At 51.4% G+C, this 14628-nt stretch overlaps 1 protein-coding gene across 5 annotated transcripts in view; it reads right to left on the bottom strand.

Annotated features, from left to right (window-relative positions):
* The window catches only part of SYNJ2 (synaptojanin 2), a 104856-nt gene that overhangs the window by 47682 nt on the left and 42546 nt on the right, over positions 1-14628 (bottom strand). For all 5 annotated transcript variants that reach the window (XM_043593115.1, XM_043593114.1, XM_043593117.1 and 2 more), the window contains exon 5: positions 9070-9153. In XM_043593115.1, coding sequence (XP_043449050.1) covers positions 9070-9153 — 84 coding nt within the window. The remainder of the gene's footprint in view (positions 1-9069; positions 9154-14628) is intronic.

The raw sequence follows: 14628 nt of genomic DNA, 5'->3' as shown, positions 1-14628 counted from the left end.
GCAGGAGGGGGTCCTGGCCTGGATCCCGGACTGAAGGGGTAGCAGTGCCACGGCAGACACTACAGAAACAACTGATAAATCTGAAACGTGGACTGGACGTTAAATTAGAGCACTGTGTCACTGTACACGTGCTGAGTGTGCACCTCTCCTGCGGTGATGCAAGAGAACATATTTGCTCTTGGGAAAAACGTCCTGACGTACTAAGTAAGGAGACATGATGTGTGTGCAACATACTCTCCAGTGATTCGGAAAATAAGGGAAAGCAGGTGTGGGGGGGCAAGAGGCTAACCTAGAGAGAATCTGGGGACAGGACACATGGGAGTTCGCTCTCCTGTTCCTACAACTTTTCTGTAGGTCTGGCATCATCTTCTTTAAATTATTTTTAAATTTTTAAAAATTTTTATTTTTAAGAAAGAGGCAGACAGAGCACAAGCAGGGGAGGAGCAGAGAGAGGGGGAGACAGAGAATCTGAAGCAGGCTCCAGGCTCTGAGCTGTGAGCACAGAGCCTGACGTGGGGCTCAAACCCCTGAACCGTGAGATCACGACTTGAGTGGGAATTGGATGCTCAACTGACTGTGCCACCCGGGTGCCCCAGGCCTGGCATCATTTTAAGATAGAAAGTTTCTTGAAGTGTATTGTTGGGCTTTGCTTGTTGTTGAACATTACGAACATACTGTCGCTGGATTCATCTGCACCATCAGACATAGTCATTACCGAATGTGGGGGGAGTGTTATTGACAAGTCTTACCGTCACAGGTAATACATCTGTCCCTCTTCATACCTGAGGAAAGAGCCACTCCAGGTGACTGGAATAACTCAGAAATTACTGAGATTAGGCGTGTCTGTCTAAACGATTCTACAAATAAAGTCCCAAGTAGCTTTGGGTCCTAAGTAATCTTGGGAGTTCTTACGAAAGGCTAAACCAACTGCTTTCATTTTGCCACTGTGTTTATTCTGCACTCTTTTTCCCAACGGCATCAATCCCTTACTGAGGAAATGTGATAATTCCAGAAACTTCCACAGCCCGAGTTCTGAGAAGACTACTCCATCCCGCACTCTAAGGCCAGTCAGCTCCTGTCTTTCTTCTTATCTTATAAGGCAGGCGCCTGCAGAAAGCAGGGCTAAGCTCCTCTCAGCCACCATCCGTGAGATCCCTGAGGGCTGAAACCCAACAGAAGGGGCTGCCTGCTGTGAGTCAGCCTGTCCATCAGGGCAACAAGTCTCCCCTGGATAAGCTGCGGCTGTGTTTAGAACCCTTCCCAGAGGAACACAGTAAGGGGACAGTAGAGAAACATTGGTTCAGGGTTCAGAAGCCTGGTTTTAAGTCATGACAAGTCCTGTTACTGGCTGCATCTGCCTCTCCCTGAATCATACCCCAAAGTTTCTTCTTCCCACAGGTAGAAATTTCAGCCACAGATGACTGGACTCAAGAGTGTCCAACCCCTGGGCTCTACGTTCCTCCATTACAACAATTACTTAGTCCAGAATGGAGTTCGTGAGCTCATCCTGCCACCTGGAGTCAATGTGACACCGGGTACCATGGAGAGATGGGCAAGAGATGGGAGACCCAGAATTCCCTGTCCTTGAATGCCCCTGGTCTAGAGAGGCCAGAAACACACTTTAAGGTTATTAACAAGTCTGTGTAACAAGTGCCAAGTGATTTGATGGGCACTGTGCTCCTACACAGCTACTGAGGACAAGCAGAGTAATAGGACGAGATGTAGCAGGTTCCCAAGCACATCAGCGGGTTTGGGGAAGGCAAGGACCAGACGGAAAGCAATCTGGAGTCTCCCAGAGTGGAGAGGGCACAGCTTGCCTGGGCCACGGCATGTCCCCCTGTGCCATTGGCCTGCCCCCGTCACTCCAGACTTTGATAACCATCCATGTGGATGGGGCTAGGCAGGACCACCACAGGCATGTTCCTGTCCCCCATAGCAGTCAGTGCAGTGTCACTGCTGACGACAAACCTTCCTGAGAACACTAAGAAATCAAGGGCACCACCCACAACGAAGGACCAGGGCAGTGAATGGGCAGAATGGATCCCCGGCTCTAGTGTTTCTCAAAGTATGGTTCCTGGACCAGCAGCTTCAGCACCCCCAGGGAAGCTTGTTAGAAATGCAGATTCTTGGGGCTCCTGGGTGGCTCAGTGGGTTAAGCATCCCACTCTTGATTTCAGCTCTGGTCATGATCTCACAGTCCATGACTTCGAGCCCCATGTCAGGCTCTGTGCTAACAATGTGGAGCCTCCTTGGGATTCTCTCTCACCCTCTGTCTCTGCCCCTCCCCTGTCTGCTCTCCTCTCTCAAAATAAATAAACATTTAAAAAAGAAAAGAAAAGAAACGCAAACTCTCAGACTGAATGAAAATCTGTGGGGGTGGGGCAAGGAATCGGAGTGTGTGCACCCGATTCCTCCAGGGGACACGCGTGTGCACGCAGGTGTGCTCAGGTTAGGAGGCTCTGGCTTCCACTCATCTCCCTCGACTCCTTCTTGCTTGGGGTGCAGATGCCTGTGAGCCAACAAGGAAACAAGCCGCCATGGCCATGGGCGCCCTGCTTCCTCGGGCATCACGGCCTCCTGGAGTGGAAGGGCCCCAGGCAGAAGCCAAGCCTGGGACATTCTCTCAGGAGACCACCCTTCCACCAGCACCCCTTTGGTCTGGTCGCCTTAGGCCTCACATCCAGCCGTCACATCTGTCCTGCTGACACTGACCTGCACCTCTCCTCTGTGCTGTCACACAGTCCTGAGGCCACTGTGTGTCAGAAGCCTTGAGGAAGAGCCTCAGGAGGGAGGGGGCGGGCCAAATGGGGCAAGGGGGCGGGCCAGGCTTCCAGCCATGGGCTGAGTAAGGCATGGGAATAAAAGGCACAGCATAGGGAATACAGTCAATGGTACCGTAATAGCTGGTACGGGGACAGACAGTGGCTACATCTGTGGTCAGCAAAGCGGAAAGCAGAGATGGGGAATCACTAGGTTGTACTCCTGAAACTAACGTAATCCTGTAGGTCAAGTATACTCAAATACTAAAACGATTCACACGCACACACGTACAGGGGAGCTGCAGTTGGGGGCTAGAATGAAACCAGCATTGGCGTAGGTGCACTGGGACTGACAGCCACCTCTGCTTTCAGCATCCCCTCTCTCTCCTCACCATCCTCCGAGTCTCCGCGGTAAGTGCACGCTTGGCCAATTGGTCCTGGCTGGTCCCTGACGCCATTAGTTTATGCTAGAAACCACAGATGGAGGTAGGGGAGTCAGCAGCAGGGACAGCCAGTCTCAGGGATGCGTGGCTGCGTGAGTCAAAGCAGAGTCTGCTCGGCACCCGAGAAAGTCCCATAACCACGAATGGCATCTCGGCACCTGTCCCCGTGCACCACTGGCCTCCTGTAGTTATGCTCTCCTCTGGACCGCCGCAACGGTCCCACTGGGGGTCTTTACCTTTGGTCTCCCTGCTCCACACTGAAACCTCCTGCACCTGTGTCGGGGCGGGTCCCCCACCCCCGGAACCTGTCCACGCCGTGGTCCACCGCGCTGCAGCCAGCTCCCTCCACCTCACCTGCAGACCGCGTGTGCAACACTTCCCAGCGTCAAGTGCAATGTCAAGCTGGTAGCTTGAAATTGGCCAAGACAGGAGTTTCACATCAGAGAAGTGAGCTAATGCTACAAATCCAAGCTTCTCTCTCCTGGCACTAAAAAATCTGCTTTATCAACCAATCACTGAGTGGGTCTCAAACATTCCCACACACTGGAGTCATCTAAGGGTCTTCAGAAAGTACTGATGCCTGGCTCCCACCCCCAGACGTTGTGATTGAATTGGGCTAGCAATGCAACCTGGGTATCAGGAGTTTTGTAAGCTACCCGGGCGAGTCTAAAGTGCAGCCTCGTCAGAGCACCCTTCCTTCAGCAGCTCCTGGAGTAAAATGTAAGCTCCTTAGCGTAACATGCAGAGCCCATCTTGATCTGGCCCTTGCCTGCCTTTCCAGTCTGAACTCTGGTCGTGGCCCCCCCTGCCTTGGGCTGCAGGCAGCAAGCCATGCTGCTCCCTGGACACACTGTGACCCCCAGGCTGCAGCGCCCGCACGTGTAGACAGCTCTGCAAGGCTGCCTTCCTTGTCTGATTCCCTCCCGAGTCGGCTCAGACACCCACCCCCTCAGCTTGGGAGTGGGGGGCTGGCTCTTCCCAGAGAGCCCCAGGGATCCTGGCCTTCCTCTCTCATGGGCTCTACTCACACAACACCATCATGACCCGTCCCCTTCAGGCTATGATGTGAAGCGCCCCCACGTACCCACAGATGCTCAGTGAGCCTGGTCACTGGGTCTCATGTCTTGATAGAGAGGTACATGCACACTGTCCCCACCTCACAGGCCTCACGGAGACAGGGGAAGCTCTCACACCACTCTCTGGGTGCAAAGAGCCATGCTCTCCCAATGCAACTTGTGTTCTCTTCTCCTGGATAGTATTTTTTATGTTAACAATACCAACGGCTACCACTTACTTGCTCTCCAGGTTCTGGACACTGCACTGAAGTCTACTGTGTGCTATGATAGCTCCATAACCCCCGGAGGTCGATTGTTAACCCCACTTCCAGAAGAGTAAACTAAGGTTTAGCAAAAATAGGAACTTCTCAGGGCTTTCTTTTTTGAGATAAGAACTTTTTTCCTGAGATAAAAACTCGTTGAAAGTATACGGTCCCTAAGAAGGGGAGCCAGAATTTGAATGGCAACCAGGTCCCATAACTGGTAAAGTTTATGCTTGGAATCACATGAGAAGCTGCCTTGCGATCTTGTTTCTTTCGGTGATGGTTGCTGGTAAGGAGCCGCATACAATCACACGAGACCCGGGGGCCGCGGTACACGTGCAACTCTATCCTGGGTTCGGTTCCTTTTCATTACAAGTATCTTTCCCTCACCCCAACCTCTTCATTATTTTTGAAACTGTTGTGATGGCAATGGAGTACTTCGTGGCAATGAGAAAGAATGAAACATGGCCCTTTGTGGCAACGTGGATGGAACTGGATGGTGTTATGCTAAGTGAAATAAGCCATACAGAGAAAGACAGATACCATGTTTTCACTCTTATGTGGATCCTGAGAAACTTGACAGAAACCCATGAGGGAGGGGAAGGAAAAAAAAAAAAGAGGTTAGAGTGGGAGAGAGCCAAAGCATAAGAGACTCTTGAAAACTGAGAACAAACTGAGGGTTGATGGGGGGTGGGAGGGAGGGGAGGGTGGGTGATGGGTATTGAGGAGGGCACCTTTTGGGATGAGCACTGGGTGTTGTATGGAAACCAATTTGACAATAAATTTCATATATTGAAAAAAGAAAGAAAGAAAGAAAGAAAGAAAGAAAGAAAGAAAGAAAGAAAGAAAGAAAGAAAGAAAGAAAGAAACTGTTGTGATGGCTTACAGAGATCCTTTTTGGGACCAAAAACGAAAAAAAAAAGTACAACCACACAAATGAGCACACACGGTGCCACATTCCAGAAGCCTAGTAAATGGGTCTAACAGGGAGGAAGTGAATGTAGGCAAGGTGGGAAGGACAAAGGGGACGAATCTACTGTGCATCCTCCTCCGGCTGGTGATGTCATACGAAGCTTCAAAACAGAGACCTAAATCACCTTTCCGAGACATTTCTGCACACGTTACAGGGGAGGAAGATTCTAAAGTGACACTTGGCGGGGGGCGGGGGGAGGTGGTGGGGGGAGATGCCTGGGTGGTTCAGTCAGTTAAATGTCTGACTCTGGATTTTGGCTCGGGTCATGATCTCTCAATTTGTGAGTTTGAGCCCTGCATCGGGCTCTGTGCTGACAGTGCAGAGCCTGCTTAGGATTTTCTCTCTCTGCCCTCCCCTCCTCACTTTCTCTCTCTCTCTAAAAATAAATAAACTTTAAAAAAAATTCTTAAAGTGACATGGGGAGCAAAATCTTCAATGGACTAAGAGTATATTACAAATATACTCTCAGGGGTGCCTGGGTGACTCAGTCGGTTAGGTGTTGACCTGACTTTGGCTCAGGTCAGGATCTCGCAGTTCATGGGTTCAAGTCCCAAGTCCGGCTCTGTGCTGACAGCTCAGAGCCTGGAGCCTGCTTCAGATTCTGTGTCTCCCCTGCTCACGTTCTGTCTCTCCCTCTCTCAAAAAATAAACAAACATTTTTAAAAATTAAAAAAAAATTTTTTTTTAAAGTTTAAAAAATATACTCTCTATATAACCATACCAAGAGAGCCATTAGCTTCAAGGGTAAAATTTCAGTGTGGTGATTTATAAACTGTAAACCTATTTACATGGTAAAGATGAGATTGTTAAAGGTACACGGCTGCCAGAAATGGCACCAGATCCAGGAGTTTACAAGGAAGGCACCGTGGCCATGAAACCATGCAGACTCATCACTCTGAGTCTTCTCTGCCTGCCCCCACCCTATGCCCTAAACCCGGCAGGGCTCATTGGTTCCCGGGGACAGCCCCGTGAGGGTGCTACCCGCCAATTTAAGACACGAACCATTCACCCAAAAATCTTTGCATCTTTCAAGTCACCTAAGAAGGGGGCGGGAGGGGGGTTCCAAATGGAGAAAAACAACCAGAATCAATCTTCAGGCTTAGCTATTGAGAGTTCAGGGAGGGGCACTGCAGAGCATCACTGAAAGCTGTCCCCTGGTCCCCTGTGAAGATGATCTAATCTCTCTTTGATGGTGGATGGGATTTAGAGGATAAACACGGGTGTCAGACCCAAAGGTTAGCAAATCCTTAATAAGATTAATGGACACTAAAGCCTTTTGAAACCTATTCTGTAGAAACCATGGAGGCTCTGGAGAAGCACAAGTGTTATGAGTCTAAAAGGGGGTATCATTGCCAAAAAGCGGGCCAGCCAAGCCCCACGGACACTGCCCGTGTCAGATGGAGGGACAGCTGCTTCATGGCAGGGTCAGGCTGCATCTGGGGCCTCCAGTGGGTCAGGCTGGGGACCAAAGTTAGGGGACTGACAAACCAGTGTTGCTTTGCTTTGGGAAGACGGAGACCAGAACATGGAGAGTCCGAAAAACGGGATGGAAGATCCCAAAGAGCCAGAATGCCTCGGACAGGACACAAGGGACTCCTCCTCGAAGGTCTGGGGCAGCAGACTTATCTGGGGCGTCCCCTGCAACGCCCTGCAGACAGACACAGAGCATGCAAGGCAAGGAGGAACTCAGCATCTCAGAGATCTTGGAAGAAGGACCCAGGACTGGGTGCGAGGAAGAAGGGGATGAATTTCAAAGGCTCCTTCCCAAATCCCAAGACTACCATGATTGCCCCCAATTTCTGGATTTCTTAAAATCGTCACAGGAAACACAACATGGTCTCCTGCTTCCTTTTTAACCATCATTTGACATTTGCTAAATACAGAGTTCCAGGAGTTTCAGAAGGAAAACTCTGAATCTAAAGAAAGTTTCAAAAACCCTTTTGGAATGCTCTGGAACAGGCAAATCTCTAGAGATAGAAAGTAGACTAGCAGTTGCCTAGGCCTGGGGGAGAGCTGGGAGGGTGGTGGGCGTCGAGGTGACGGCCAGTGGGCACAGGGCTTTTGGTGGGGATGAGTCCTCTAAAATTAGGCCATGACGATAGTTATATGACTGTGTAAATGCACTAAGAACCATTGAATTGTACACTTCAAAATTTTCTTAAAGAGAAAGAGACAGAGCGCGAGTGGGGGAAGTACAGAGAAAGACACACAGAATCCAAAGCAGGCTCCAGGCTCTGAGCTGTCAGCACAGAGCCCGACGCAAGGCTCAAACTCATAGACCACGAGATCATGACCAAGCTGAAGTCGGGCGCTCAACCGACTGAGCCACCCAGGCGCCCCTGAATTGTACACTTTAAATGGGTGATGTTTACGGCATGTAAATTGTATCACAATAAAGCCATTAAAAAAAAACTCTTTCGGGATGAACTATTCTCCATGTGACAATCATCCTCACATGTGCCTCTCTATGCCACCACTCAATGCCACCAGCCATCCCCATATGTCTTTGCTGTTCCTTTCGGATAGAAAGACTGATGCTAAAAAAGCTTCCCCCTCCCCAGAGGTCACACCCCACATGACACTCATCCCTCCACCTCACTGCACAATGACAGCCATGTGGACAAAGTGCCTTCTGCTGACATGGGGTCAAGTCAAGGTCCAGGAAAGACCCAGCTGTGTCAAACACCCCCAAGAACCTGGCAGATGGCCCTGAGCGTTTTCAGGCACCACTGACGACCCAACCACTGTCACACAGAACCCTCGGTAAGAGGAGCCAAAGCCACACCTGGGCAGAGAGGTCTTCTGAGCACACAGACGATCACTCAGGCCAGGGAGAAAGATCTGGGTCGATGGTGAGGAGCCTCAGGTCCATTTGGTCCATGACCCTCCTGGGAAGGAACTCACTGGATGAGGCAGTGCAGAGTTCCATTGACGACAAACGTGTTCTTGGAACGTGGCAACACCACACCCTGAACTCTTCCCAGGAGACAGAATGCCAAATACCTCTGGCACTGACCCCAGCCCTGTTTTAGACCGCAAGGTGTATTTTTAGAAATCATGGGAATGTTCCGTGCAATTCTCACGTGGCCCCACAACAAGCATCTCCAAACATCAAACCTGCTGCATGGCCACTAGGGCCCGAAAACCTTTTAAAGCCCTGTATGACGGTCACAGCTCTCAAAAACCATCTTTGGCCAAGTTCTCAATACACTCAACCTGGGGACTAACAAAGTAATTCTACTCAATTATGTTATACGACTCACTTATCAGCAAAGACCTTCCTTCCCACTTCACCTGCATCAACAGCAAGCTTAGGATCAGAAAATTACATACAATGTATACGTTTCTGTATATAAACACGACACACACATGCGTGTACAGGTGCACACAGGTATTCACACTTTGGTAGCTCAGTTCAATCCAACTGGGCTGAGGAACAAGCCTCAAAACCGCGCTGTGAAGGAAACACGGTGAAAAGAAACAAACCACAGCTGTTCGGAAGAGAAGGGCAGGTGAACAATAATACTTACTTTTTTTTTTTTCCTTTAAGGTGGACTTACTCTTTTCATTACCTACCTGAAGCCCTGGCTGCTCCCAAAACAGCGGAACGGAGCCCCTGATCTGGACAAAAGACGACACTCCATCATCCATGTAAATCGTCTGCACCGCAAGGAAACATAAAGGAAAAGTATTCCTCAATGAAACTGAATGTCCTGGGGCCGGGTAATGGGATCCGGCCGCCTGAGACCCGACACCGGCCAGAATGAAGGGCAGACAGCGGACTTCTGCGCCCTCTGCTCCTCTGGCCAGCGTGGCCTTGCTGTTCCCTGACCCGCAGGCCGGCCCCGTGTGCTCACAGGCATGCTGGCAGCCGACCAGCCTCAGAGGAGCCTGGAGCGGGCCTGGGGCCTCCGGGGGAGGGCTGCAGCCAACCGGGAATAAACACAGCCTTTCCCAGCTCCCTGGAAAGCCCAGCAAGGCCTCCCCACACCCCATTTCAGCAACAGAAGCAAAAGTACTCCGGAATTTAACGGAGACCTTCCTTAGAGCCTTCTATTTTCACCTTGTCACCTAGCCAAGTAGCAGCGGGCAACTGGAAAAGGATGGATGAAATGAACACGCTACAGCCAAAAGACCTAGGTGACCACCCTTGTCAGCCCTGCACTTGACAAGGCAGGCTCGAACTTGTAGGTGCTCCTGGCCCTGTGCCACCGTGTTCTTCAACCCGCCACTAAGTCCACATACGCTGCACGGAAGCAGAGGATACTTACACGCTAAAGAACAGACCACCTCCTCTCCCCCCCCACACACGGTTACTGCAGAATGTACCAACTCCTCATGTGCCCGCGGGCCCCCTCAAACCGTAGTGCTGGGGAGTTTTAAAGGGACAAAAAGTGCAGGTCCGAGCATCACGAGGGGACACTGTGGCAGTTATCAGATGCACTGCCCTTTATCTGAGTAATTCTACCCTGGCCTGGCAGGGCCAGCCTGGCCAACCCTGCTGATCCTTTCCATTTCTTACCAGGCTGCTCCCTTACAGGGTAGCTTTCCATGCGTCTAGATCACGCTCAGATCACACATGCATTAGTAATTCTGCAGCGCAGGACCTGAACATCAGACCTGCAGGTCCCCAGACAACAGGAATGACGAGCCTGGCAGCCACAGAGCTGAGCGAAACTCCTATCCCCTAATTTCCAAAGGGAAAAGCACTGGTTAAGAACTTCTCTGTTTCCAGATACTGACTACCAGCAAATTTGCTAGCCCTTACTATTTTACTAAAAATAAACCAAAAAACAAAAAAAGAAAGAAAAAGGAGAAAGTAGCAGATTGCTTAAACTACCGTAGGCATCACTGGCTACCCTGAGATTAAGAGCATATGGGTCTAGGGGCGCCTGGGTGGCTCAGTCAGTTAAGCATCTGACTTCGGCTCAGGTCATGTTCTCATAGCAACATGAGTTCGAGCCCCGTGTTGGACTCTGTGTTGACAGCTCAGAGCCTGGAGCCTGCTCTGGATTTTGTGTCTCCTTCTTTTCTGCCCCTCCCCCAATTACTCTCCCTCTCTCTCCTTCAAAAATAAACACGTTAAAAATATATTTAAGGGGCGCCTAGGTGGTGCAGTCGGTTAAGCGTCCGACTTCAGCCAGGTCACGATCTCGCGGTCCGTGAGTTTGAGCCCCGCGTCGGGCTCTGGGCTGATGGCTCAGAGCCTGGAGCTTGTTTCCGATTCTGTGTCTCCCTCTCTCTCTGCCCCTCCCCCGTTCATGCTCTGTCTCTCTCTGTCCCAAAAATAAATAAATGTTGAAAAAAAAATTTAAAAAATATATATATATTTTAAAAAATTAAAAATAAAAGAGCACATGGGTCCGGGGGCACTCGGGTGACTCAGTCGGTTGAGTGTCCCCCACTCTTGATTTTGGCTCAGATCATAATCTCACAGTTTGACCCCACGTCAGGCTCTGCGTTGACAGCTCGGAACCTGCCTTGGGATTCTCTGTCTTCCTCTCTCTGTGCTCCTCCCGTTTGTGCGCTTGCTCACGCTCTCTCAAAAAATAAACATTTTTAAAAATCTTAAAAAAATAAAAATAAAGAAAGAACATACGGATCCAGAATGCTGAGAAAGAAACCAATTTAGCCAAGATTTCTCTATAAAGATAGCCCTCAGCAGTGCCAGGACATGATTTAAGCTATGGAACTATGACCCTTCACTTGAACACATGCTAATGGAGCTATTTCCAGCATTAGACCACGCTCCTCTTGAGCTAGAACTTGCACAGGCAGAACCAGCTTCAGAAAACACCCGCCGAGAGTCCCCACACCCTAGACCCCACTCCTGGGAGAGGAAGGAAAGATGCCTCTGTATTTCTCCACTGCTCCCTCCCACATGAAGACTTTCTAGTTCTGTGTCCTGTTCATCATCAGGGCCACCTTCTTTGTTCCCAAGGTAGTAAGACAAACCTGACCATCAAACACCAGCAGTGGATTTGTGGTGCTTTCCTTTCCTGAGCTTAAAGAACATAGGTTTTAATACTAGTGGCAGACTGATGCCTCAACTCACAGAGGGCATCTGGATCCCAGGGGAAGGAGAGGGGGGTGGAGTGTGAACGCGGGTCAGCACGTGGGCTCTGGGACAGCACCTTCCACCTGCCAGCTTCCATGTGCCCTGCAGGGCGACCCTGGGCATGTTAACCACGTTGGGCCTCGATTTCCCTCTCTCAAGGGAGTTACTGCCATCTGGTCCCAGGGAGGAGTAAATGAGTATCAAGGGAACGGGATCCCAGTGCTGGGCAGTGGCTCATGGCTCTTCAGGCCAGGGAAGCACTGCCCAGGAGTGTGGACAAGGCCCCTGCCGACGACTGACCAGGGCAGGGTCAGAGCACTGGGGGAGCAGGGCTTAGGCTGTGGGGACAGGGAGTGTAGGGTCAGACAAGGGGTGGGAGGGAGACCACAGGGCATTTCAGAAAGGAGGGAGTCCACCATGGCTAAGTGGTGGCGAGGCCAGGCCTGGGACCCCCCTGGTCTTGTCTTGGCAACTCTGAGAAGCCCCTTTCACAGAGTGGTGGGAGCAGAAAGCCAGCGACCCTGAAGAGAAAGGAATAATGCACGAAGACTCACAACCCAGCAGATACACTTTTGTCTTCTATTTGCTGAACTTGTACCCCAGGTGAGGCATTTACAAGCCAATTCTTTCCAAGTCTGCTGCATTCTTGGGAGGACACACAGTCATCCTGCCCTCCCTGGATTAATCAGTGGCCTTATCTTCAATAGCCAAATATTTTTCATCTTTTTCACTTTTAGAAGACCAAAGGGACTTTTTTGGTTTTGTCTTTCCACATGGTGAGTCACAGCTGCAGAGCAATCCCACCAGGTATGACTCACGGCAGAGTTGAAAGGACTCCAGGTTTCTTCCCAGGGAGACTGAGATGTGGTCCACACCTGCACACACGCATGCACACACACCACACACACAAATGCACACACACGAAACACCCCCAGGAACAGGCACTCACACCACACACAAATGCACACACATGAAATACTCCCCCCACAAACACGCACTCACATACCACACACAAATGTACACACACACACAACCCCCCCCCACACCCCCCCAACATGCACACACATACAGCCTGCCTTGGAGAAGAAAGCTTGTTCCTTCCTCTTAGGAAAAATGTTAAAGGAAGGCAGAGTGGGTGCACTGAAAGCACCCCTCTCTTCTGGCTCCCTGAGCATTTAATTCAGGGGAGACCCTGCCTCACAGGACCAGCCTGCTCTGTCCCGCCATTTGCAAAGGAGCACAGCATGGCAATTCGTGAGCCACCTTCACGAATTCACTGAAGGACTTCCACTCCCAGGTGGCCACAAGCTTGGGTCTGAAGAGTCTCACTTCTGTAGCAGGGTCCTCAGCCAGACGTGACCTATGGGCAGCTGCCGAGGGTGGGGGTGGGGGCAAGCAGTCCCAGCTGGGGCTCCTTCCCGCTGTGGCTCCACCAATCTCCTCCAAGATGCTGCCTACCACTCTCTGGTGACGAACCCACATTTCAAGGCCCGCCATTTCTTCAAACGTCAGGTCACAAAGCAGGCGACACCATGCTACTTGGAAGAATGGCCCCCACTCTGCCTACTGCGTCACTCTGATTCCAAGGCCGTGGGATGCGATCAGTGCACAATCTGCCATCACCAGCAGCAAAGCCACCAAGACTGCAGGGAGGTACACTCTGCCCCGGGACACCATGCGGACCCGGACCTCACGGTCTCTGGCCGGCAAATGTGGGGGAGCGGAGCATGCAGGGCTCCCAGGAGTGACTCCTCCAGGCCCCTGTCAGATCCCCGCAGCCCCGCATGGGCCAACTTCAGCGGGGTTACAGGCTTCCCGGATGCTTACTGTGCATCACATGTCACGTGCATCTCCCCAAGCTGAGCCAAGTGGATGCCGCAGGCTGAGCTCCCTCCCCAGGAGGATGCTCAGAAGTGCCTTCACCAGCGGGAGGGAGGGGAGGGGAGGAAGGCAGCTCTGTGCTTGGCAGGAACACTGGTTAAGTACATATTTTACTGAGGAAAAGATTTTTATGTTATAAAAAAAACAATTTAGATCAACCCTAAGTACTTCTATTGCTACAGAGTGCCACAAACAAAACCATTCCCTGATGGCAGGGACAGAGAGCAAGGGGCTCTCTTGTGCCATGGGAGCAACACGAGTCTCTTGAGTCTCTTGCTTCCCGGGAGCACCTGCCTTCCTTCAGCCACGCTCATCCTGCCTCTGAGAACATTTCAGAAAAGGGGACGATGCACCTACAGCAGACGCTGCCTGGAGCTGGCTTCGGGGAGCGGCTGGTGACCATGCCCCCTGGGGGCTGTGCTGGGTCCCCAGGGTATCGTCAGGGTGTCCCTCAGCAGGATGCTTTCCTGGGGGAAGCATACGTTTTCACTACTCTCCTCAGTTTCATCTGTGTCCTCTTCTCCCTCGGTGGCTTCCCTACCCGGTGCTTCGTGTGTGTCTCCCCAACCTCACTTGTCTGTTGGCTTTCCCTTCTCCCTGCAGGCAGGACCCTGCAGCTGAGCGCCAGCCGCGGGAGGCACTCCCAGGAGGGTGAAGGCACCTGTCCTGTTCCTGCTGCGTCCCTGCCTGGGCAGGCTCACCATCAACATCAGCTGAGGGGCTCAGGGTTGGCTCCCGTGTTGCCAATGAGGACACATCTGGAAGCACCTCTGGGCACTGAGTCCTCCCCGCCCCTACCCCCACCGTGGTGTTCACACTGTCTGGGGCTCTCTGAAGGCACAAATCATCCTGGGCGCCTACTTCCCACAGCGGAGAGCCTGTGGTCTGTCGGGAGTAGCCCCACAGAGAACTGCTTTGGGTGCGAAGCCAGCACAACCCCCTTGCCCTGTTACATGTCTGGTAAAAGTGAATCACCGTGGGGCCAAGTAGCTACATGTTGGTCCCGGATGGGGGCCGCATTCCCGGCTGCCTGCCATCTCTGGGTGACATAACCAGAGCAAAGGCCCCAGCCCCAACCAGTCTATAGAAAAGTGAGAAAAGCAGACACTACTGAGATTTTTTTCATAAAGCTAAATGTGCTGCGTTTAGAGCACAACTCTTTAACACTGAATTATGTCTTTGTTATGGGTCGAATT

The sequence above is a fragment of the Prionailurus bengalensis genome, chromosome B2 (genome assembly GCF_016509475.1).
Source record: "Prionailurus bengalensis isolate Pbe53 chromosome B2, Fcat_Pben_1.1_paternal_pri, whole genome shotgun sequence".
Classification (NCBI taxonomy): Eukaryota; Metazoa; Chordata; class Mammalia; order Carnivora; family Felidae; genus Prionailurus; species Prionailurus bengalensis.
Note: the sequence above shows the minus strand (reverse complement) of the source record. Positions and strands in the feature narration are given on the sequence as shown.